Source organism: Neurospora tetraspora, assembly GCF_033439725.1.
Source record: "Neurospora tetraspora strain CBS 560.94 chromosome Unknown B0H65scaffold_5, whole genome shotgun sequence".
In the NCBI taxonomy this organism is placed as follows: domain Eukaryota; kingdom Fungi; phylum Ascomycota; class Sordariomycetes; order Sordariales; family Sordariaceae; genus Neurospora; species Neurospora tetraspora.
This window is the reverse complement of record NW_026944387.1, coordinates 3,584,789-3,609,898: the sequence shown is the minus strand read 5'-3', so window position 1 is coordinate 3,609,898 and position 25,110 is coordinate 3,584,789. Positions and strand designations below refer to the sequence as shown.

Here is a 25,110-nt window from a genome sequence, read left to right as displayed (position 1 = left end):
GGCCCCCTCCAATGGCGGCAGACGCGTGTTCGTCGCGACTTGAAATCTGCCACTTTACGCGACCTCGGCGAGTCTGGCCAACCCTGGTCTGCATGTATCTTTGGGTGACGGTCCAATGAGAGAGACCGTTTGGACACTGAACCACTGTACGTCTGGACGGAAATGGAAAGATAGCAAACACATCTTGCATCACATGGAGAAAGTACAAGTATCAAGGGATTAAACAAAGGATTTGTGTAGAACATCTCAAGTGGTGTTAATTCGATCTTGATAATTTTGACTTGTGGTCCTCTCATGGCTTGGAGCCGACGAGCCGTCGTATTGACGTTGGCTTCCTGCCACTGCCTGCCGGACTTTGACAGTGCCGTTCGACTTTGAGCACGTTGCCGGCCGCAACACTCGGGCCCCACCATAGAGCACAAAGTGGGGAAGGAACCAATCTGCAGCGCCAGTTCGAGGCCGTGCTCGTGCCCCTGTCCTCCAAAACAGAGTTGGGTGTTCACGTGGGGCAGGCACCGCCCGTGAGACCGGGACTGCGCAGCTTTCAGGGGATTTGGAGATGGAGAGCTCTTGTGACAGTGGACCTGGTTGGCCTGGTGTCCTCTACAAGAAGCAGGCCAGTTACACCATTGACCGCAGCACCACACAAGCGGGCGGACGACATCCCGTCTTCGAGACGTCTAATTAAACACTTGTTGATCTCTTCGATCTTTTTTTCCTCTTTTTACATTTCAGCTCTCTCTCTTCTCATCCCAAGTAGCGATTGTATCAACCACATCTGGGAACCCATACACAACATGTCTCTCCAGGTCCCTTACCACACCAAGGCCAACGGGGCCGCTGGCGGCGCAACCAAGGCCGTCATCCTGGTGAGTAGTTCCAGACCTCCTTGAACTACATTACGAAACCTCCTCCACCCCGAGCCGTGTAGTCATTGTGGTAGAGGTAGCTTCTATGCGAGAAAAACAAGCAAATGTTGACATCTATCACCAATTTCTAGGTCGGAGGTGCCTCGCGCGGTACTCGCTTCAGACCCCTTTCCCTCGATGTCCCCAAGGTAAGTCAACAAGAACAACACCAATGAACTCTCCCCCCGGAATTGTCTATATCCAATTCGCTAACTTCACCGACAACCACCAGCCCCTCTTCGACGTCGCCGGCCACCCCATCATCTGGCACTGCCTAACCGCCGTCGCCAAAGTCCCCTCGATCCACGAAGTCTACCTGATCGGCTACTACGACGAGTCCGTCTTCCGGGACTTCATCAAGGATGCCGCCCACGAATTCCCCCAGCTGACCATCAAGTACCTGCGGGAGTACCAAGCCCTGGGCACCGCCGGCGGACTTTACCACTTCCGGGACATCATCCTCAAGGGTCGCCCCGAACGCTTGTTCGTCCTCAACAGCGACGTGTGCTGCTCTTTCCCGTTGGGCGAAATGCTCCGCCTCTTCGAAGAAAAAGACGCCGAGGCCGTCATCCTGGGCACCCGCGTGTCCGAAGACGCGGCGACCAACTTCGGCTGTATCGTGTCCGACGCGCACACGCGCCGCGTGCTGCACTACGTCGAGAAGCCCGAGAGCCATATCAGCAACTTGATCAACTGCGGCGTGTACCTGTTCGCCACGGAAGCCATCTTCCCCTCCATCCGCACGGCCATCAAGCGGCGCACCGATAGACCCAACCGTTTGATCCGCTACCCGTCCGCCGAGAACTTGGAGAGTTCCTTCATCGCCCAGGCCGACGACGACGACGAGGAATCCGAGAAGCGCTCCGAAGTGATCCGCCTCGAGCAGGACATCCTCTCCGACATGGCCGATAGCAAGCAATTCTTCGTCTACGAAACCCAGGATTTCTGGCGACAGATCAAGACGGCCGGGTCCGCCATCCCCGCCAACGCTTTGTACCTGCAGAACGCGTGGCAGAGCGGGTCTTCGGAGCTGGCCCAGCCTCAGCCGAACCACATCATCGCGCCCGTGTTCATCCACCCCACGGCCCGCGTCGATCCCACAGCCAAGTTGGGTCCCAATGTGAGCATCGGTCCCCGCGCCGTGGTGGGCGCTGGTGCCCGTGTCAAGGAGTCGATTGTGTTGGAGGATTCCGAGATCAAGCACGACGCTTGTGTCTTGTACTCGATCATCGGCTGGAACAGCCGCGTGGGCGCGTGGGCCCGTGTCGAGGGTACCCCGACGCCGGTGACGAGCCATACGACGAGCATCGTCAAGAATGGTGTCAAGGTGCAGGCCATTACGATTTTGGGCAAGGAGTGTGCGGTTGGTGATGAGGTGCGCGTGCAGAACTGCGTGTGCTTGCCTTTCAAGGAGTTGAAGAGGGTGAGTTTTGCTGATCGAATACTTCGTTTACTAAGAAGTTTTGCTAACATGACTACTACAGGATGTTGCCAACGAGGTTATCATGTAAAGTGATGAAAGTGCAGGAGTCAAAAGATCTGACGCGAAAGGATGCATGGATGGATGACGAGATACCACTGAAGCCGAGGCCGCTTTAAACTTAATCAAAAAGAACTAATGCAAAAGCCAAGTTATGGCTCTACCACCAGACTTACTGTATCTCGTTGCGGCAAACGCCGAGTAGCTACATCACAGATAGTCAGGTCGCAGCACACTTACCATGGCCAGAGAAAAGTTCAAACGTGATGGGTAACATTCTGCGTTTCTTACCCTTTGGAATCTCGGGCCCGTTAGATACGTACAAGATTTCGGACTGATAGCAGACACCGCCAGTAACTACAACACATTTTAGCTTCGTTTTGACCCATCTACACAATAGCCCCTACCTCGAGATCATGCAAGCCTGAAACACAACAGGCTTTCTAGCGATATATACTTTCTCATCATCAGTACCACCTATCAGGAAACGACTAGGCTCGTTCTCCATATCCTCAGGCGAGGCCACTCTGTCGTCTGCTGATGAGCCTCACAATCGGGCTGTCCTCATCCTCACTGTCAAGAATCCCCGGAAACATCTTCTCTGTCTGCGACGTCTGCAGCGGCTGGAAATCAAACGACATGTCGGTTGGCGGATATCTGTTGTTGGGGTCATCCACCAAGCTATCGCCGATGTGTTCGTCACCGGGAGTCGCGTTCTCCATTTCTTCTGGGGCCGGATCTGGTCGCAGGAAGGCGGGTGTAACAGTGAAGGACGGAGGACCTCGCTGCGCATCCGGGGGAGTATCCAGAAGATGATTCTCATCGATGCTGTCCAGGAAGTCGGACACAGCTTGGGCGTCCGGTGTGGAAGGCATACGTGCGGGAGGAGGAGGAGAAGGAGCAGCGACTTTCGCCCTTTTGGCCCTCGTGTTCGAGACATTGCCTCCTACCGGACCGCCGTCATTTGCTGCAAGTCTCTTGCTGCTTCTCGTTCGGGACAGTTGACTTTGCTGTGTCTGACTCTCGCGTACAACCTCTTGGGTTTCAGGCAGATTGGATGTCACGTCTTCGTAGATTTGCTGCACGACATTAGCCACGGTCCATGTCTCTGGACCTTTGGTCACGGGATCTTTGCTTGACTTACCAAGGGACGCTTTGGCTTTCTCTTTTGAGTGCTGGGAGGTCTTGGGGTTGGGGCCTGCTTCAGTGTTGAGGCTGGCTTTTGTGCCGTCTTTGTCACTTGTTTCGCTTTCACGTTCGACTTCTTTGCGCTTGGCCGGGTTGCCTTCTTTTGAGTAGCCTTTGCTGTGGCTTTGCCTTGTGACCCTTGGTTCTGAACTGGGGAAGCTTTGTGTCCATCTTTGGTCTCTTTTGCTTTTGGTGGCTGGTTCACCTTTTCTGTTTCTTGGGCTCGCAATGTTCTCTGCCGTGTGTTGATGGCCCGCAATGGTTCTTGGACCGCTTTGCGTTTGGTGTTTGCCTGTTTCTTGGGCTTTGGGGCTTCAAGCTCCTGGGGTGTAGTGTCAAGTTGCGGAGAGGGTGAAGCCGGCTTATGGTTGTTAGTGCTCTGACTGACAGGAGCGACAGGTACGCTCTCGATTAGTTGAGCATCTGGTCGAAGTGGTTCTATCCTATCCGATGGTTAGCGCAGGGAACAATAGAACTGAAAGGGTTTGCATACTCCAGCTTGGCGATCAGGTCATAGCGGTATCCCTCTTTCTGCTGAAGCTTGAGATTTGCCTCGTCGAACTCGGTACGGTTGAATTTCCAGACACCAATGGTGGGAATATCTGGGAGTTCGTTTGCGTGGAAGGCCATAGCCCAATACAGAGGTCCTGTAAAAAGCAAGTCAGTTGCAATCTTGATACCGGGTTTTGCCGTTTGTAGGGTAGCCAAGAGTGCCCAGTGTCTGGGATGCATGCGGCGTATACTGCAGCTGGGTTGGGTGCGCAATGATAGCTGTACTACGTACCATCGAGAGAGGGAAGCCGGCTCAGATAGTCACCCAGATTCCAGAGCTTGAAGTTGCTGTCGGATATGTGATACTCCCCGACGCCTGCTCTCCAGATATCGATTCCACATTTTCCATCAGGGGGGTACCTGAACACCAAAGTGTAGAACTCGATCAAGCAGTCTTCATCCCAAGTTGTTGATCTCAAGAAGCTGATACGGAATTTGACCAAATGTTCGGTTTCGAGTACGGGAAATATGTCGTTAGTCTAGTCCAGCACAAGGTTAGTGATACCGTAGATGAGGTGGGTGTGGAAGGTGACTGGTCCTAACCAGGATGTCCAAGAAGCGAGTGAGAGAGTAGTCGACGTCCTGGTGCAGGAATACGGTGGTCGATTGTTCCCTCAAGATTTCTCCGTCGAAAGTCGGTATGCCTGATCTTGAGGCCATGGCTTCTTCAAACGTCTTTGAGACAATGTCACTCAGGGGTAAGACATGGAAGAAGTTCGGTGGGAAAGCGCGTCTGAAAATGGTCAGTAATTCCACGAAGCGGAAGATTGCATGAAGCCACGACCGAAGTCGGCAATAGTTCATACCGAGCATATAGTATCTGGCTGATCTATAAAGGGTCTTAGTTGCCGCAACATATCAAGAGGTCAAGTTTTCTGGCGCAGTGGACAAGGAAGAGGACGGCACTCACGGCAGCCACAAACACTGTCTTGCACAGCTGGAAGTCGCGCTTCCACGATCCACGAGCTCCATACGTCTTGGGATTCGGCATGTCGAAATGATAACAGAGTTACACGATCAAGAAACGTCGCCGATGGTCGATCAAGGGGTCTCAGGAATTGAGGGATGTGTGATCTCGGTCATGATGGCTTCGAGAGAAGGGAAAGGAGAAAACATTTGTGCGAGATTGCTTGGAATTTCAGCGAGTCACTTCGTGTTGGAAAGAGCACAGGGAAAGCGGTGGGGGGATATTTGAGATTGGGGGTTGGAAGGTGCGAATGGTGCACAGGAAATGAGGAGAGCAATAATGGAAGGAGCTCTCCAGTGCACTCGATCTCAACACGGCCTGTGTGCAGCCATCCGATGTCCATCACTTCTGTTATACGACCGATAAATGAACTGTGAAGCCATCGCGACACCGAGCTTGAGTATGAGTGTGATATTGTTTTCTGTGGATGTAAATCTACCGCGAGTGTTGTATGCCAATGTTCAACGCCACATTCGTTCAGTAACATATCCAGCCTCCCGTACTTTATCCTCTCGCAGTCCGTCCTATGTCCATGTCTGTATTAGCAAGTTCATTTGGAGAAGGAAGAATTACAACTCGAAGTCGGGTTAGAGATAATTGCGAGTTTATCTTCAGACACTCGGAAGTTTTGGAAGTAGAAACACCCATTAACCCTCGACACTCCGTGACATGGCCAGCGAAAATGGATGGCTGCAGCATTTCAATAATTCCTAGAATGGTGATTTGGGCAAGAGGATCACATCATATACCCCAGCTCGGCATATTCGTTGGAAGTCTTGGACGGGTTGATCCTCCGTTCGGATCTGATATCTCTCGGTTGACCGAGACCTCCGTAATTTGGCATTCTCCGCAGGGCGTTCCAAAAAAGAACAAGTAGTGCAACAATTGTTCGACGAACAAAGCCATGATTCCAAGTTGTGGTTCAGACGTGTGGTTGCAAGAAGAATACAGGGAATGACTCCCAAGCCTAGAAAGGGCCAGATTTATATTCCCCTACTCGTCGCCCACCCAGGTGTTTGTTAGAGCGACGCAACCCGGATTGTCCGATGCCACAGCCTCTCGTCTCCGGACATGAATTTCTGCGTGTATCGAAAGCTGGTTTTTCAATGCCAAGGCCTCGCAGCGTTGTGGTTCTACTGTATTGATACAGCACTGTTCCTGTACTAGACTTACGAGTGTTGTTCGATGCGCACATGGAAAGGCACGGGTAGCTGCCCCCAAGACCTCCAACAGCCTCGGACTCGTCACCAAGGTCTTGAGGCTTCTTGCTGCGTCACCGCTGATAATGCACCCATAGGTGGTAAATCATGGTGATCGGGCATACATACATTTTAAGCAAACACGTCGAGTCGAGCGTGTGCAAACTGGACTCTTCAGTTTGGGAAGTCGGTCGGGCGCTTGAACCAACAGAAAACCTGGTTGCCAGGATGTCATCCAGCTGGCAAAAGCAAGGAAGAAGCGAAGCGGCAGGTTAGCAAAAGGTGAGGCGCTTATACCGCTTACAAGTCTGGGCAAAAGCGGTCCGTGCAAACTTTAAAACCAGATACAACTTCATTCTCCAACTTGAACTTCAAAACGCCGCATTGAAGCCGCCGCAATGAGATTTGAGGCAAAACAGAGCGAAAACTCCCCTTTTGAGCGCACGGCGTTTCGTAGAGTCGTTGCCGTTATCGCAGAGTTGATATTGCTCGAATTACCTCTGGTTCGACAGAATCTGGAGTACCTGGGACTCGGCGAGACGAGGAAGAAGAAAGCGCCAAGACTGTAAGTGAGATAATCGACACCACGAAGGGGCAGGTCGGCAAAAGGGGGCCCGAGTGACCCACACCAAAGCCGTCGATAAATCCGTTCGTCTCCAGAGTCCAGGAGTTAAGGCTGAGTGGTGATGACAATCTGTGGCTGATGGGTGTGCATTTGGCTGCCCCTGAAATGATGGCCTGACTGGAGTTGGATAGTTGGACTGTGAAAGTGTCACCGGGCCGAGTCCAAGTTCAAGTTGTTGCTGGCAGATTGACAAAGCATGCCAAGGTCTATGTGCACGCTGTCATCCAGGTCGACGAAGGTGATGATCTGTATTCTAGGAACTCCATCGAACAAGTCGGTCAGTCCAAGGATGACATGGACAAAAGGGCTTGGACTCAGTGACGTATCGTGATGTGTCGTGGCCTGGATAACAGCAGAACTATCGAAAGAAGATGGCTCCGCTCATGCCAGCCAGCGGCTAGGTTGTGGTGGTTCATCACTGACGTTGGCTGGATCGCGATGGCAGCAGGACTGTTGCTCGTCAAAAAAGTATACACTACTCGTGCTGGAGACGAGGGCATGGATGCGGGACATTTAAGGATTCACTCTGCCAACCTCGTGTCTCTGAGAGCAATCCAACATCGAGGGGGTGCGAGTGGTGCATCGTTGCCTGCCGGACAACCATTCAAGGCAGGCAAACAAAGGTCGAGTGACCAAGAACTTCAAGAAATCAAAAGAACTGCAAGTTCAGTGGTCCACACCCTGGTCGCAGCGATCGGGATGGATGCAGCTGTCGCCAGATGGCATGCGAGACCTGACATGCAAGACCTGACATGCAAGACCTGACATGCAAGACCTGATATGCAGCATGTTCTTCCACTGCGCATCACATCAGCATAAACCGCCCCAGAACTGAAGGAAGCCGAAGAATAAATGAAACGATGATTGCGATAGGTTTACATACTCAAGTAGACTCCGGAGGTAGACAGTAGAGGAGTAGAGGCAGGTACGATATACATACATACAGTCATGCAGACGGAAGGCGCAGACCATGTAAGGACCTATGCACAAAAAAAGGAGGACAGGTGGAAGAACCGGACAGTTTATCTCCGACTCCTGCCCTTTCTGTCAACAACAGGGTAATATATCGTGTGTCTTTCTCTGTATTGGTCTTCCATCTCCCACTCACTGATCGAATTATCACACCCAGCAACTGCGGACTTGTGAGTGCTTGTCAGCACTGGCTTGTCAGACTCAGTCCCATCTCTTGGCTGCACTGGATGAAGTCACCAACACCGACATATCCGCGCAGTTCATATGCCCTGGGGCGAATTCCCACTTGCGTATGTGCATGTTTATAGGTATTCAACCAAGTGCATCTTCGTATCGTCTCGTACATAATAAGTCGGATCCGGTTTGGCTACTACATCACCCTGCCCGTGTTGAAGGTGCTGTAAAATATAAATATTTGGCAAGAGTGACAGTCTTCCTTTCGATCTCCAACCTTTTTCTTGACTTTTTCAGCAGTTGACTTTATCAGCAGTCACGCTACTGCCCCTGTCCAGCCCCAGGTTCGCTCGAACAGCCTTCAGTCCCACTCCACCCTAGGATATCGCTGTAAATCGTGTGGTACCTGCCCTCGCTGCCCTCCCGATCGCACCTGGACCGATCCGTTGTCACTTCCCTCCCAGCATTTAAAATGTACCGCACGGTGGTCACGTTCCCAACTCAATACCCCCCATTCAAAGCCACCGAGCTACCGGAATCCAACGATCCCACCTGGCAAATTCGACATAAATCGGCCATAAACCCAGATCAGAATCCCGCCTCCACTGCCCGTGCCTCTGCTGTCATCCCCGTTTCCCCGTCCTCCCGTCCACCAGGCAGTCCTGAGTTCAGTCCCGGAGTCTACTTCTGACAGAACTTTGTGCCCGTCCAACCTCGAGCCAACACACTTAAACACTCCAGGCTCCAACCTACTTGTTGTTCGCCTTTCGCCCCTGCCGCCGCTTCAGCGCCCCGTCCCCCCGTTCCCCAGGCATCCATCCCGTCCGCTGCCTCCGTCCCAAACTCTATCAAAAACTCGCTTGGTCATTCCGCCGACCTCTTCCTTCCCTTTGCCAGGGACTCGAACGCATTTCAAATTCCAAACATCCAGTCCGGCCCACGCCATTTCTCCCCTTGCCCTTCCTCTTTTAACTCGACAGGGCTGCGCTGCACAACCACTTAAACTTCGACCCGACCCGACACAGACACGCGCGAACAGACCCTTTCCTGTCAACGTCAATTTCAACCCTACCTACACGTCGGTTGCGGCACGCCATGCCTTCGTGGCCTTCAACACTTTAAGATCTACTTGCTTGCCATCGCGTAAGGGGGATATTATCACGGACAACACGCGTGTGGCGACCACCCACGCAGCCGCGACTTGGAACGCGTTGGAAGCCCACGACCAGCATCACCGATACAGTCCGAATCAGGCATTCACCTTGTTGAACAGGAATCATCTTTGTGCCCCTCAGGGTCCTCAACCTCAGCCTATTTAGCGCACCCCGGACTTCGCTTTTTTTACCGGCCGATAATCAACTTTTCCGTTCGTCGTTCGATCGACTCCTTTTGACAACTCACGTTGGCGCGACGTCGACAAACGATGCCTTTCGGGTTTGATGGCCCGCGACCGACAACACTTCTACCTGCAGACATGAGTTCTCCTACACCTACCCAAAAGACCATCGCGGATCGCCCACAACGATCGAAGCAGCGGGTCTCGATGACGTGGGCGGAAGAAGATGGTCCGAAAACGCGTGCCCTCAGGCTTTCCCAGCAATACATAGAGACGAAGACGATCACGACTACAACGACTACAAAAAAAACGTATTCTCCCATCCCGATCCCAGAACCACAAATGCTCGACCCCAAAGAATACCCGCTCGCTGCACACCCGACGCCCATGTTCCTGAAAATTTTCTCGTCCACATATACTATTCCTGAGGGATCTCAAAACAATAGTCAAATATGGTCTTCGCTTGGCGGCTCGGGAGCCGATGGAAACTCCTCTCAGCATCGGTTAGAAAATGTCGACTACACCGAGGAGCCAGCAGTCGAGAGTGGTGGTTCTTTTACCCCTTCGTTTATCCAGCGACGCCCGCAGCCCAAACGGCCTCGAAGATCTAGCAGTCGGTTCGAGTCTCTCAACAACAGCCCTTTGCCGAGAATCATGGGGGGACCTGCCATGTTTATTTCCGACTCTAATGAGCTTTTTCGTCGTGCACTAGCAAAAGGACAACGCTTTCAACGCTCTCCCCGGATGGATACAGATTATTTGGCAACACCTGATGAGGCGGAAAGGGTTAGCGGTGACTTTGATCATGATGCCCCGCCGCTTCATCTTCCAAACACCACGGAAGCTGAGACAAGCCAGTCAACCGCTTATGATGACGCAGAGAGCCAGGCTGGAAGCGAGACTCAGACCGTCTTCAGCGCGGTTGCCACGCCCCCCGTTACGGACGCCGAACTTCAGCCCGCTGCCGATTATGATGAGCCTCTTCAACAAACGGTTAGGGGACTGCACGCGAGCCACGCCATTAGTGCAGTAGCTGCACAAGACGCCAGTTTGCCTAGTCCGCGCCTATCGCCTACGCTTGCTGCGGCTCAGCTACAGCTAGTTCCTTCGGATGACGAGGGTGCCGATGACGAGGTCACAGCCTCTACTAATGCTTTTGGCCGTGGCGGCCCGAGTCAGTGGCTAGACGGGACTCAAAGAACCGGCGATGCGGACGCTGAGATGGTCGATGACTCGCTTGCTCTATCACCAGCTCAGTGTGATCCTACCATCTCCCCGTCTCAGCTCGACGGAGCCTATCAGCATGCCCTGATGAAGCCCGACATCATGATCGACAGCTTTGATGCGATGACTCCCCAAATGAAGTCTTGGATGATATATCAACTTTTGCGTCGGTGCCCCAGGAAGACTCTTCAGGCGGTTGCTGATGTTGTCAACCCAGCCTTGAAGTGTGATTTCTTCCGACGTCTTCCCACCGAACTCAGTCTCCATATTCTCTCCTACCTGGATCACCGCGATCTTTGCCGGGCAGCACAAGTATCAAAACAGTGGCGCAATATCGTGGATAGCAACGAGACAGGTTGGAAGGAGCTGTTTGATCGGGATGGCTTTCAACTTGCTCCTGGCGAACTTCAAAAGGCCATCGCTCAAGGGTGGGGCTGGCAGGATCCCGTTGGCGCGTTGGAAGGCGAGGTCGACCTGAGCCAGCATTCCAGACTGACATCAAGCGAGTCGGAACTGTTCAAGTCCGCAGTCAAGTCTGAGAAATCAGATAAGGCTGACTCCAGCCCTACCCCCAAGATAAGGTCTTCGAAGCGTAAGCGTAACGCAGGCCACACGAACACTGAAAGATCCAAGCGCCGTGTCAGCTTCCAGGACTTCAGAGAAAGGTTTCACCAGACACACAGGTCGGAGGGTCCCATGTCAGCCGCTAATGCCGCAGCTGTGGCCGTTCCAGACCCCCAGATTGGGCTTCCAAGCCTACGTCGGCTTCACCTTTACAAGTCTCTGTACAGGAGACACTACATGATTCGCCAAAACTGGACCAGCGGGAAGGTTAGGCCCAGTCACGTTGCCTTTGCGGCGCACCCTCGACATGTCATAACATGCCTGCAGTTCGACGAGGACAAAATCATCACCGGTAGTGACGACACGCTGATCCATGTCTACGATACCAAAACCGGCAAGTTGCGTACGAAACTCGAGGGCCACGAAGGCGGAGTCTGGGCTCTCCAATACGTCGGAAACACCCTGGTTTCGGGTAGTACCGATCGGTCTGTCCGTGTCTGGGATATCCAAAAGGGTATTTGCACTCAAACATTCTATGGACATACGTCCACCGTCCGTTGTCTGCAAATCCTCATGCCGACGGAGACCGGGGAAGTGAAAAACGGCGAGCCGGTCATGATGCCAGAGAAGCCCTTGATCATTACCGGTTCTAGGGATAGCCAGCTGCGCGTTTGGCGCCTTCCAGAGCCGGGTTCTCGCCGCTACATTATGAACGGACCTGCGGCTAATGAAGAAAACTGCCCGTATTTTGTCCGTATTCTTTCCGGCCACGCGCACTCTGTGAGGTCCATTTCGGCTCACGGGGATATTCTCGTTTCGGGCAGCTACGATAGCACCGTGCGTGTCTGGCGCATCAGCACGGGCCAGCAACTCCATGTTCTGTCCGGCCACAACCAAAAGGTTTACTCGGTGGTCTTGGACCACAAGCGGAACCGGTGTATTTCCGGATCTATGGACAGTTTCGTCAAGATTTGGGATCTGGACACGGGTGCATGCTTGTACACCTTGGAAGGGCACAGCTTGCTGGTCGGACTTCTCGACTTGCGTGACGAAAAGTTGGTCTCGGCTGCGGCGGACAGCACACTGCGCATCTGGGACCCCGAGACTGGAAAGTGTAAGCACACCCTCATGGCTCACACCGGAGCGATCACGTGCTTCCAACATGATGGCCGAAAAGTCATCTCTGGAAGTGAGAAAACCGTCAAAATGTGGGATGTTCAAACAGGCGAATGCATGCAGGACCTCTTGACAGATCTTAGCGGGGTCTGGCAAGTAAAGTTTGACGAAAGGCGGTGCGTTGCAGCGGTGCAGCGTGGCAATTTGACTTATGTCGAGGCATGTACCAATTTCCCTATCAGCGGCATAACGCCGGACGCGGACATGAGCTGACTCGAATGTGTTTAGATTCTTGATTTTGGGGCTGTCCGAGACGGAGCTCCGCCCGAGGAACTCGGCAAGCGTAAGCTCCTCAATGAGGCAGAAGTCCAACAACTTTTGCTTGCAGAAGGCGAATGATCATGCACACTGGGATCCCCTTCCTCGACACAGACGAGTATCTGGTGTTTGTAACCTACTTGGACCGACTCGAGAATATCCGCTACCTCAAGGATATGGGGCTGGAGAAACACGTTGATAGCCTTAAGCGGCTGCAATTGATAAACGACATCGGCGACGACAGCGGTTACGAAAGCATGGACTTAAGCTTGGCTTTCGTACAATCAGCCTATCAACGGCATGGCGGCACCCTCACCATAAAAACCCCCTTCATCAACAATCCAGCGGAAAGGGAGGAACAATACAGTGGAAAGTTCAGCGCGCGCAAGAGTAATTTCTTGGGCAGCTGGACACCCACTGCTCGTCTTCGGACGCTAAAGCTCAGGCTAACCCTTGCCTGGGTCGCTTTGGACGCTACAGGCAAATTTTTCTTTTAGGTCATGATCATTTTCGATGACTTGTTAGGTGTATATGGGATATGAAATGGAAACCACACAAGGGCAAATGGGAGAAACAAAGCGAACGGAGTCAGGGAACACACGCGTTGCGCGGAATATCGCACATCAATCATCAGCATTTCAAGGTGTTGGGAGCCCGGCCATTCTCACAAAGGTTTTTCTACGGAACGTTTTCTCTCTTCATATCTCTGTACTTTTTTTTTTCCTTGTTCTTCGTCGTTAGCATGTCAATCTCTTGTTTCGCATATTAGTCTCATTGATGGCGTTCGATCGGTCGATCGGATATTCACGTACACCAGCCACGTCTTTCCTCTTTCAATTTTGCCCTTCTAGTTCGTTCGAATAAAAGCAGGGAGAAAAATCAAAGCAAAGCCAGGGAGGCTAGGGTATAGTTGCCCATCAGTACATGAGCGTCATATCAAATTCCTTTTACACACCTTCCGTTCACGTGTGTGCACTTTCATTATTAATAGTAGTCCTCCTATCTTAAACGGGTATTGGAATGGAATGGCGGTTCATCATTATCAAAGCGAACTCACAAGAGCAAACGAACTATCAGGGGGACGCGAACACCCAGGAGCAGAAGCAGCAGCGGGAACAGGAGGAAATGCAATCATCTAAAAGTTAAACGAACGGATCATGGTGGCAATCACTGATGTGGTGATCTATAATGATGGCGTTGGTGCGTGTGAGGTGGAAGAGCGTACACATTTGGTCCTGATGTTCTTTTTCTGCCTTTTTAATGAGTTTCAGCTATCGTTACCTACTTAGTTTGAATAGGCAACAGGTTTCACATAGCAAGTTTATGGTTTTCTGAATATGTCGTGCTTATGCTCGTGAACTTCTTTCTGTATTAGGTACTAACATTGCGTTGTCTAAGTGAGTGATTAAGTCGAGCCAGTCGACTTGTTGTATATCCCCTCGCATTATTCCTCCTTGAAAATCCATGGTACTTATGCATCCAGATATGTAAAGACCGTCCCTTCCATGGACAAACGAAATCGGACTGGGAAAAAACAAAAGAAAAAGCGGAAACTGCGAGTGTCCTTTACGCAGTCAGGGAGGGAAGCACGACCGACGTTGGGTCCTCCACCGCGTGCCCTCCAGGGCATGTCTCCGAAGGTGCAGACGGGATTTCCCCATAGGCCCGGGGGTGCAGCTGCAGTAGTGGAAGCAGTAGCAGGAGCCGCACCAGCAGGACCGGCAGGACCGGCAGGAGCAGGAGCACCACAGGTTGTGCAGTGAGAAAAATAAATGCAATGACGGGAATATGTTTGTTTTGGACGACGCCGTGCATTGCATTGCATTTATCACACACCCGTCGCTGCACCACCACCATCAGCACCATCAGCAGCAGTAGGCATGCAGACCGGCACAACCCCAACCTGCGTCCAGCCCGTGCCGGCTGGCATATATGTACATATATGCAGTTGTCGTTTTATGCTTTATGCCCTTTTCGGACTTCATGCCCTCCAGCCCTTGGACATCGGCACCTCAACCAAGGGTAAGGTCAAGGTCTATATCTAGGAGGCTAGTATCACCCTCCTTTTGTTGTTGCTTTCCCTGTTCCTGTTCCTCATTATTGCTCTTCCCCTCATTGAGATTTTGTTCGTCATGCTGGTTGGTTTGATCCTCGTGTTTCGAGTTCGAGTTCGATTCTGCCGTGTTCAAGTCTGACCCTGCCGAGTTCGAGCTTGACTCAGGGTCTGAGTTGGGATGAGGGTGGGAGTCATGACCCCAAGACCAATCATGACCCCAGCCCCATCCCCAGGTTGAATCGTGAGCTGGTGGAGAGGAGGCGTGGGCAAGTGAGACTGTTACTGTTGCGGGAGGGTCGAGGATGGTGTGAGTGATGATATTGGAGCTCCATTCTGTGAGGGAGTTGGTTGACGTGGAGTGGGAGGAGGAGCATGGCGATGTTGAGGCAGATGTGGAGGTAGAAGTGGAGGTGGAAGAGGAAGAGTTTGATGAGCAGCGCGTGGTGATGGTTGACCACTTCGGTCTTTGCCAGGTTGTTTGAGGGATGGTGGTGGTGGAGTTGCTTGAAGTGCAAGGGGCCGGAGTCGACGAAATGGCAGTGGAAGTAGTGGTGGTTGTGCAAGGCGTTGGCTCGTTTTCACTGTGGACATGAGTCGAACTAGTCGTTGTCCAAGCAGACGTTGGAATTAAAGTCGAAGTCGAACACGGAAGTGAAACACTCTGCACCTCCACAGGAACCGAGACCGTCGTATTCGGCTGCCAGTTCGGCCTTGGATCAGGATGACTCGGAGGATAGGGATGAGGATCAAAATGAGGCCATTGAGGCCTAGGCCAAGTAGGTGGGCCGTTATGATCAGCCCAAGGCTCCGAAGGTCTGGTAGACGTGGTTGCTGGTCTTTCCCACGATGTCGATGTCGATGTCGATGTTGAAGTTGACGTTGACGTTGACCAGAAGGATGAAGTAGACCACGAGGACGGTGCCGGCCTCCAGCGGTTATCATCATCGCCAGACATGGTAACAGTAACCGTCACCAACTCCAGCCCATCACCATGACCACCGACACTAACACTAGGCCTGGGATAAGACACCCAATCCGAATGCCTCCAACCATCATCATCTGGTCGTGGCCAACCGTTACCATTGTGTGGGTGGCTGAAAACAGGTGCTGACCGAGTGACAGTAACCACCGAAACCGGAACCATCATCGACGCGGGGGCTGATACTGAGCCAGCGGGCTCAGTAACAATTACTGTTTGAACAAGCGGACCTCTTTCTGGACCCCAAGCCGGATCTCCACCATGATCGGGGACTCCCTGACCCCAGCCAGCCCCAGCCCCCCCAGGTGCCCATCCGTGTTGAGGTTGCGGTTGCGGCTGCGGTTGAGGACGGGCTTCAGGACGAGGATGAGCAGTAACCGTAACAGTCTGGATCGTCTGGATCTCAGAGGCCGGCTGAGATGCAAAAGGTGGTGGCTCACGAAGTCCAGCTTCGGTGACAGTAACCGTCACCACTCCCGTATTCGAAGATGAGAACGAGGGCGAGGATAAAGCAGCCGTCACAGTAACAGTCTCAGTAGAAGAAGAAGAAGCGGTAACTGTTACTGTCGAGGTTGAATCACCGCATGGTGGCAATGGCGGTGGTCCCGGTGGGTAGAAGTTGCCGTTCTGAGGAGGAGGCTGATGGGGAATACTTTGGACTTGGACGGGTAGAGCCCACGCCAGGAGGGCAAGAGAGAGAAGTGAACGGGACATTATGATTATGGGAAGAAGGAACTCAAGACACCGGGTGTTGAGCTGGTGGGTTTGCGTCTGGTTGTTGAGGTAAAACCATGGTTGAGGGTGGATGGTGTGGGATTTATATGAATTGCCATGACTCTTTGGGATATCTTCACTTCTGCCTTTTGGGGGCCTTTTGACGTGGGGAGGGAGACGGGCAGTATATTGTGGTAAGGGAGCTTTATCGAAGTGATGATATTGAGTATATTTTTAACGTAAAGGGCCATTATCACGCAGGGTCACTGGAGTTTGTGCCCTGGATATCAAAAAAGGGAATCTTCAACTGTTCGTGAATTTCTTCAACTTGAAGAAACCGACGCTCAGGATGGACACTTCTTCGGAGGAGTTCTATTGAAAGTACAGGTCCCTTGCTGAATACAAAATATTGATCATTGACACTTCATCGGCAAGGGTAAGAGATTCGTAGAGCACAAAGACCGACGCTGTCGATATTCTACTCGAGTGTCTCTCGAGAGTCCAAGGGAAAGTTGCTGTTAAAGTTGTCTCAGGAGTTGTCGTCAACATCCCTGTCCCACACCAAGCCCCACAAGCACTGGGGAAGTCCCCACAGCAAGTAACATTTGACGTGCGTGGGCGTCCCTTGCAGGGGGGGCAGCAGGGCTGAAATTGAACGCGGCAGCAGCGCGACAGCCGCTGTGGGACAAGCAATTGACAGTGGACGCCGACGGGCGGGCGGCCCGGTGGTGCTAGCTGTCCCGTCGGGTGGGTGCCATCCAACTTTCCCGGTTCCATTTCCCGTCCTCACCACCACCACCCAATTCCTGTAGAGGTACACGATACCCGCTCGACACCGCGCCGAGGACAACACCCACACCACACGCACGAACAACACCACGAGGCTGGCTTGCTCAAATTCCGTTCGCCAAGCCAGCAGGAGAAATAACCGATGCTATACACTCTCTTCAAGTCCATTCGCAGGCGGTGACTAGTAGTCACCCTCAACATGGCACCCTCTACACTTCACAGTAGTAGGACGAGGGCCGGTTCCCTTGGGTCGATCGAGTCCAAGCACGGCTTGATCGGGTCCGTTTCGAGGTGGTGGATGGTACGTGAATACGTGATGGCTTCCCCATGCGGTGCACCTCTGGATGTAGGGAGTAGTTGCTAATAGGTACATTGGGACGTGTTCAGAGATCATACACCTCGGACTGGGTCGCCTTCTCCCTCCTCCTCGTCGGCTACATCTTCATCGCCGCTTTCGTCGAGCCTTTCCACCGATTATTTACCATTAACGATATCCGTATTTCATTTCCTCATGCTGAGGTTGAGCGGGTGCCTGTTTGTATGTCTATGTCTACACTCCCTCTCCTTCTCCCTCCCCCCCTTCTCCCTTCTCCCCTTCCCCCTTCCAGCTCTCCCTCTCCCTCCCTCCACCCTCTCTTCTAGCACCACATCTAACTCTGTGTCCTCCAGCCCACCTCTTCGCCTACGCCCTCTTCCTCCCCTTAGCCCTCCTAACCCTAACAAACTACCTCCTCTCCTCCCCGCGGCACATCCACCACCTCACAACCCTGGGGTTCCTAACCTCCATAATCCTCACCACCTTCCTCACGGACCTCATAAAAAACATGGTCGGCCGTCCCCGTCCCGACTTGATCGCGCGGTGCCAACCACACCCCGACACGCCTCCCAACAAGCTAGTCGGGGTAGAAGTCTGCACGCAAACGGACCATCACACTCTCCACGACGGCTGGCGCAGTTTTCCGAGCGGTCACTCGAGTTTTGCGTTTGCTGGCTTAGGGTACTTGGCGTTGTTTTGGTGTGGGCAGTTCAGGGTTTTTTCCTCCTCCTCATCTGGGGGTGGGGGAGTAATAGATGGGATGGAAAAGGTTTTGGTGAAAAGGGATTTGCTGAAAGCATTGTTGTGCTTGAGTCCATTGCTGGGAGCGTTGATGATTGCCATCAGCAGGTGCATGGATTACAGACATGATGTGGAGGATGTTTGTGTCGGGGCGGTGATGGGGTGGGTGATTACTTATTGGAATTATAGGCGGTATTGGCCGCGGTTGAGCAGTGGGAGGTGTGAGGAGCCTTATTCGGGGATGACGGGGGAGCGGGAGTATGCCGGGCAGGGGGATGTGAATGGGAGGTATGGGAGGGTGAGGGATGAGGAGGAAGGGGCAGGAGGGGGGTTTCAGAGAAATGTAGGGACTTTTGATTTGACTCCTCCCGTGGAGTTGGGACCTTTGGGGAGCCCGACATGATATTGAGATGGCAGTTAGTGGATGAATGCTAATTTGGATGGTTTTCTGTAGATTCTGCTTTGATTTGATACTATGATGTATCTTGCTGCGCCAGATGTGCGTGTAACACTTGACCTTTTCCTTCTTTAGGTATGGTAACATTCATCGATGTATTATCGGATGTGGTGTGTTGGCTAGCTAGCTAGCCGAGTATGGGCACCTTCAAAAGAGCATATAGCTGGGAGTTTGGAGACCAATGTTAGTATGTCCACTGCATCATTTGGCGTATCATGGTCATTCCTTGTATTAGTACAGAAAGCGCTGTCTAGACTAAACGCAGGCCGGCTTTCCACTATGTTCCATAGGTAGAACTATGCGTGAGATTCATCCCCTTACTTGTCCTCCGTGTTGTCATCCTTCGCCAGGTCGTGTTCCTTCAATAACGCCGTGATCTCGTCCGCGCTCCATAGCCTGTGGTAGATCTTGCCGTCCTTGGTCTGGCCAACCGTCGCAAACTCGACTGTGACAAGCATTAGTACGATTTCATCCCCAATCACAGTATCGCCAACACTCACTCTTCTCGGGGCTCAACTTTGTCGAGTCCATGGTCTTGCTCAACACCTTGACGGCCATGGCGCACGCCTCCTTGAGCGTGCAGTCCTCCTTGTAATCCTGCTTCAGCAAGCTCTGGGCGCTCGCATTGTTGGCGCCCGCACTGGTCGCCTTCCAGCCGCCGTAGTTGCCCGAGGGGTTGCTGAGGTAGAGCTGGAACTGGCGCTGGGGATCCCAGCCGGCGTAGATGAAGGAGACGCCAAAGGGACGGAGACCACCGTGTTGTGTGTAGCCTTGCTTGAGATCGCAGAGACGGCGCACTAGCTGCTCGCAGGGGATGTCCTCGTTGTAGGTCAAAAGGTACCGTTGGGCGGCTTGTCGGGCGTAGTTGATGAGGATGTTGGCGTCGGCTGTCATGCCGGCGACGGCGCAGATCATGTTGCTGGAGGAAGCATACTGGTTAGCTGATCGCCTGGATGACAGAAGGTATGGAATGCGCCTACTCATTGAGAATGTAGAGCTTCTCGGCCGATGTGTCTTGCTCGAGGAGCTTGGAGGTGACCTTGCGCTCAGCAGCTAGGACGATGCCATCCTTGGCGAGGATACCGATGGCGGTACCGGCATGGGAGATAGCTTCCAGAGCATATTCGACCTGGTACAGACGACCTTCGGGGGAGAAGATGGTTGTCTGTGAGAATGGTGTGTTAGTTTATGTGCGAACCCCAAGCTCCAACAAAGCTGCCATCACCACCACCACCATCACTGCTACCCCCCTCCTCCACTTTGTCGATAGGTAACCAGGCGGCGGCGGGCTGACGGGTCACTGCCCACTTACTCGGGAATCGTATCTTCTCGACATGGCTTAATTCGATATGGCGACTAGTTGTTGGAAAAGGAAGGTCGAGTTTGTCTGGTTCTTGGTCTGTCGTGTGCAAGCGCCAAGTGCTTGTCTTTTGCGTGGTGATGTTGTTTTGGTTTGGTTTGTATTCGTCAACAAACTGGAAGCTGGAGGTGGATGGAGGGCGGAAGGCGGAAGGCTGATGCTGAGGTGCAGCAGCGCAGTGGACTTCCTTAGTTCAGTGCTGTCAGGTCGCCCTGGAGCTCCAGGCAAGCAAGCGTCCAACGCGTCAGGTACCTCCTTGGGATCCCGCCAGCTGCCAACTGCCTGCCGGACTCGCTGGATAGGACTCTGACGTCTTATCCAATGTCTACGCTAGTCCCATTTGGGTTGTATCATGGTGCGCCTAGTGAGAGAGCTCCCTTGGTGCTCCCCTCAGCGCCCGAAATCACCCCGCTTTCCCGCTCCAGCAGGGTTCCATGGAGAGTCCCGCTGTTAGGTCTACGGTAGGCAACTAGGTTGACTGGCTGCTTAACAATTATCGCTGAGCAACTGCTGTAATATTACTGGTAATGATTGATATAGGTTCAACGTAGCTTGATTGTGTGTATGTGTGTAAGACTGGCTCTACAAACTTAAAGCTCTGGCATCTAGGTAAAAATCCCGCATATCCCAATCTAACTAAGTACGTACACGCCCAATAGATTCCCTAGCCTCTAACACACCACCTTAAATCTAGTGCACAACTACGCTAAATCTACCTAGAAATGCCCGAAAATGCCCTAAAATCCTTCTAAAACTAATTAAAAATAATATTATTCCTAAATTACTTCTTCGTTACAGTAATTTTCAAACTATTACTCGTAAAAATCTTACTTTACTATATTTACTATTATATTTACTAATTCGTTACCCGAATCCTCTTCTATAGAATCCTCTATACCCTTCTAATAGCCTACAATAATATTTCCGCTATTAAATTTTTATAATTAAATTTATAGCCGCTATAGTTCTATAAGCTCCAATTATTCTTTAAATTTTAAATATACTATAGGAAGGAGGTTTTTAGTAAAGCTATCTATAATTTATTCTTTAATTAGTATGTAAATTGTATTTACTAACTTCTTCTCCTACGTTTACTTTAATTAATATTTATATATATCGATGTATTTGAATTTAATTACGAATTAAACTACTTCCTTTATAATAAATTATATTATTTATTCATTATTATAGCCTATAGGTATAGCCTTTTAATTTTTAAACTTTAGGGTAAATTCGTTAAAAAAACGGCGAATATAAATAGCCTCCTTAATTTCCTAATTGAAGGATAGTAGTTCGGCCTCTATAAATAAAGTTATAACTATATTTTATTTATTAATTCGCTAATTAATTACAATACATAAGAATTTAAATATAAACGCCTATAAATTTTTTCGATTAAGAGAATTATTTACAAATAAAGAATTAATTACAATATAGAAGTTTTAATAGTTTTTACTATTTAATTAAAGAGCCTAGTTTTAACTTATAAGAAAGCAAAATAGCATTCAATTTACAACCGTACAATATATTAAATTAGGATTTAAATTAAATTGAACAAATTTAAAGACAGGGAAAACTATATCCAATTGCAATGTAATAATAATATAGAAAATGGAACCGATTATAGTTTAATATATATAAATTTTGTACGGGGCTATACTATTTTAATAAAGTAAGAGCTCTTTCTTAACTATAGGTATAAAATAAATTTCTTAGTACGCTTAACCTTCTCCGCAATTTTCTAAATATAATTACATTATAATAACTAGATTAATTTCTTCTCTCGGTTTCGAATAATTTCGATACTTAAAAATTACTTTAATAACTCTCTACTTATTAATTAATATTTTCTCTTTATGGTAGTTATTACCTCTTTAATTATAGCGATCTCTTTATTCCTATATTTATAAATAATAATAATATTATCAATATAAAAGAAGAGGAATATATTATCTTTAATTAGGATATTAAGTTCTATAAGGAGAGGGTTTATATTTATAATTATAAAAGTTTTAGTAAATTTCTACTACTAAAGGAAGGGAGATTTCTATAAACTATATAGCGTATATAGTAATTAAAGTATTTAGCCTTTTTTAATGTATTTAGGAGGAGCTTTTATAAATACTACTTTATTGAATATAATATAAATAAAAGTATTCTTTACGTCATATAAAATTAAATCGAAATTAAAGTAAGCAGCTATAACTACTAAAATACGGAACGACCTAATTATTAGAATTGCTACGTACGTTTTACGTACGCTATTTTTAAATTATTAATCCCTATGTATAATTAAACGTATTTTATATTTAAGAAACCAGCCGCTTTAATCGAATTTATAAATATATACTTATATTAAACCGAATATTTCGTTATTTCCCGCTTCCTCGATACTAATTTACTTTTAAGATTTCTTATCCTTATATTTATTTAAGTATTCCTTTTTTATAATTTTAAAGAATTCTCGAATGGAATAAAAATTAAAATTATTAAAATATTTTAAAAGAGGTAGAAAATTAATTCGATAGAGGGTCTTTAATATACCCTTTATTCTATAGCGGTTAATGATATCCTTTATTATTTTTAATTTAAAATTATAACTGGGATTAATATTAATACCCTTCTCTTTTATTTATTCTAGGAAGGCTTAATTTACGACCTTATCTCCCTAGAAACCTATAAATCGATTGCCCTTCATAAATAAAAACGACATAGCCTAATGAGAGTATTAATCTATAATTAGCTATAATTCTTTATTAGAGCGAAAGAAGTCAGTTATTAAAAATATAATTAAATTATTAGGAAGCGTAGGGAAATAGCCTTCTTCTTTATCCTTCGAATTTAAAATTATACTTTAGAAATTTAATAGCGATTATACGAATGGCGATAGTAAGGGTTCCAAAGACCCTTATAGTATTTTTAAACCTAATAGTATCCTTAATATTTATAGGACCTCTAAAAATCCAAATTGCGTTTATATTTTTAGAAATCCTAATTCCTCCTTTTCCTTTAATATATTCTTAGTTTTAGTTAGAAAATTTTAGATAATAGGGCTAAGAATTCCGTTATTTACGGTAGATATAACCTTAATTTATAGAACGTTTACTTATATGATATTTATTTAATAAAAGTCTTTTAATTATATAATTAACTTTTTAAAAGAGATATTGAAAGCATTATAAATTTCCTTAATATTATTATTAGGGAAGATTTCGTTTTTATTAAATATAACGTTTCGTATAATAATAATAAAATTAATATAAGGATTCTAAATCCTATAAATATTCGTTGACTAGTATCCAATTAAATAGCCAAGTTAGGTACGGTCCTTAAATTCTATTAATTTATTCTATTCTTTTATAATTTTTATTGTAAGAATAAAGGCTTTATAATTATATATTTTGAAATATATAATAGTAGGGAAGGGGTCTAATAGAGGAACGATATTATTTTTAAATTAGTAGTACGTTTCGAATCGGGCTTAGGGAAATTTCTAATAATATTCCGCTTTAGGAGTTAAATTATATAAGTATATAACTATTCTAATCATTTTTATTTATAATTCGTAAGGAAGATTTGTATTTAATTATATTGCTATACCCTTAGTTTTAATTATACCCTTTAAACGTTCTACGCCGCTATTTTAAATTTATATATAAGGTATTAAAGGTTCAATATTAATTCCTTTAGTAGTAAATTAAATAGTAATTTTCTTACTATTAATTATTTCGTTATTATATTCGATTATCCGAAGTACATTTAGTATTAAATCTATAACCTTATATAAAAGGATTCTAAATACGCAATAATAAATTCAGCTTCTTTATTATTTAAATAATATATTTGAATAAATCTAAATTACTAGTCTACGATTACTATTAAATTTAAGTATTTCTAACCCCCTATTTTTACTTCCTTATAAGAGAAGAAGTCGACGGCTAATTATAATTTAGGGCCCTCTAAGTAATTATGAACTTCTCTATATATTTAGTACTTTAATTTAATTTTAATATATAATTCGTAGTATATTATATTCGGTCTTTTAAATTGTATGCTATATTTTTATTCTATTAATTTAATTAAAGTTTCAGGTCTTGGGTAGTTAAATCAAAGATACTAACGAAAGAATTTACTTTTTTAAAGCCTCTATTTAATATAATTTATATACTATATAATAAAAGAAGATTTATTAGCGTTATTCTATAGAAAAATATATTTCAAAATAAATTATTTATATTTAGAAAGGATATAATAAATAAGGGAGTCCGTAAGGCGGGAGTATAGATAATTATTCTTATAGTCCTAAGAGATTTATTTATCTTCGAATTATTTTAAGGAGATAAAATTATAGGCTATATCTAGTACTAAAACGACGTTAGGGAATTAGAATTCTCTATCTCCGTCGTCGTCCTAAATTATAATTATAATAATATTATACCCTTTTAAAATAATCCGCTTATTTCCCGCTTATATATAATTATTAATATTTAAAGGGGTAAAGTCTTTAAAGTAATTAATTTTATTAAAAATATATATTATTATATTTAAATCGAGGATTATAAAGTCTTTTAATAGGTATATGGCGTTATATTTCGTTATAAGTATTAAAAAATTATTTTTATTTACCCGGTGACTATAAAATTAATTATTTTACTCTTTATTATCCTACTATGTTCGTAAATAATTAATAGCCTCTTTAAATATTTTATTCTTTTTTAAATTAATATACGCGCGCTTTTTATTCGTAGGATGTTTAATTTAATTTTTATAAACTAATTATAATTTAGCGTAATAATACTTATTTAATTTATAATTTAATTACTTATAGAATTTATATAGGGATTATTATAATTGTTTATTTATTAATAGGGACGAGGAAGAGGTACGCTTATTTTTATTAATATTCTTCTTAAATTTACCGTTTTTACTTATAATTTCTCACCGTCCCTCTATTTCCGGGCTAGGGTTTTATTTATTATTAGAAACGTCCTCTTTAATAAATTTACTACCTAATATAGCCGCGAATATAATACCTTTAAATAAAGGAGTATAACCTTTTTCCTACATAATATTCG

The 25,110-nt window shown here is 47.5% G+C and overlaps 6 protein-coding genes across 6 annotated transcripts; 3 read left to right on the top strand and 3 right to left on the bottom strand.

Annotated features, from left to right (window-relative positions):
* Positions 1-797: 797 nt before the first annotated feature.
* On the top strand, positions 798-2,419 carry B0H65DRAFT_428075 (nucleotide-diphospho-sugar transferase; the record flags this gene model as incomplete). Its single annotated transcript, XM_062824731.1, has 4 exons — positions 798-869; positions 1,001-1,057; positions 1,141-2,331; positions 2,393-2,419. The coding sequence occupies 4 exons, from the start codon at positions 798-800 to the stop codon at positions 2,417-2,419; spliced, it is 1,347 nt and encodes a 448-aa protein (XP_062680907.1).
* Positions 2,420-2,662: 243 nt separating this feature from the next.
* Positions 2,663-5,119, bottom strand: B0H65DRAFT_576963 (uncharacterized protein; the record flags this gene model as incomplete). The annotated part of the gene is made up of 7 exons (XM_062830675.1): positions 2,663-3,467; positions 3,533-4,019; positions 4,070-4,223; positions 4,361-4,607; positions 4,672-4,861; positions 4,935-4,957; positions 5,039-5,119. 7 exons carry the CDS (start codon positions 5,117-5,119, stop codon positions 2,901-2,903), a joined length of 1,749 nt encoding a protein of 582 aa, XP_062680906.1. The 3' UTR covers positions 2,663-2,900.
* Positions 5,120-9,539: 4,420 nt separating this feature from the next.
* On the top strand, positions 9,540-12,704 carry B0H65DRAFT_427998 (WD40-repeat-containing domain protein; the record flags this gene model as incomplete). The annotated part of the gene is made up of 2 exons (XM_062824722.1): positions 9,540-12,518; positions 12,594-12,704. The coding sequence occupies 2 exons, from the start codon at positions 9,540-9,542 to the stop codon at positions 12,702-12,704; spliced, it is 3,090 nt and encodes a 1,029-aa protein (XP_062680905.1).
* Positions 12,705-14,635: 1,931 nt separating this feature from the next.
* Positions 14,636-16,372, bottom strand: B0H65DRAFT_428412 (uncharacterized protein; the record flags this gene model as incomplete). The annotated part of the gene is made up of 3 exons (XM_062824757.1): positions 14,636-14,925; positions 15,325-15,515; positions 15,633-16,372. 3 exons carry the CDS (start codon positions 16,370-16,372, stop codon positions 14,636-14,638), a joined length of 1,221 nt encoding a protein of 406 aa, XP_062680904.1.
* A 900-nt stretch (positions 16,373-17,272) lies between these two features.
* B0H65DRAFT_240619 (phosphatidic acid phosphatase type 2/haloperoxidase) lies at positions 17,273-18,882 on the top strand. The gene is made up of 3 exons (XM_062822314.1): positions 17,273-17,462; positions 17,549-17,699; positions 17,831-18,882. Exons 1-3 carry the CDS (start codon positions 17,361-17,363, stop codon positions 18,619-18,621), a joined length of 1,044 nt encoding a protein of 347 aa, XP_062680903.1. The 5' UTR covers positions 17,273-17,360; the 3' UTR covers positions 18,622-18,882.
* Positions 18,883-18,992: 110 nt separating this feature from the next.
* On the bottom strand, positions 18,993-20,011 carry B0H65DRAFT_550281 (proteasome component Y13; the record flags this gene model as incomplete). The annotated part of the gene is made up of 4 exons (XM_062829719.1): positions 18,993-19,120; positions 19,176-19,594; positions 19,656-19,840; positions 19,988-20,011. 4 exons carry the CDS (start codon positions 20,009-20,011, stop codon positions 18,993-18,995), a joined length of 756 nt encoding a protein of 251 aa, XP_062680902.1.
* Between the last annotated feature and the right edge of the window lie 5,099 nt (positions 20,012-25,110).

Bases quoted from the DNA above. Each gene is read 5' to 3' on its own strand.
- B0H65DRAFT_240619 (XM_062822314.1), top strand. From the start codon at position 17,361: ATGGCACCCTCTACACTTCACAGTAGTAGGACGAGGGCCGGTTCCCTT. The intron at 17,463-17,548 runs GTACGTGAATAC...GGACGTGTTCAG, and splicing joins CCGTTTCGAGGTGGTGGATG to AGATCATACACCTCGGACTG. The intron at 17,700-17,830 runs GTATGTCTATGT...TGTGTCCTCCAG, and splicing joins GGTTGAGCGGGTGCCTGTTT to CCCACCTCTTCGCCTACGCC.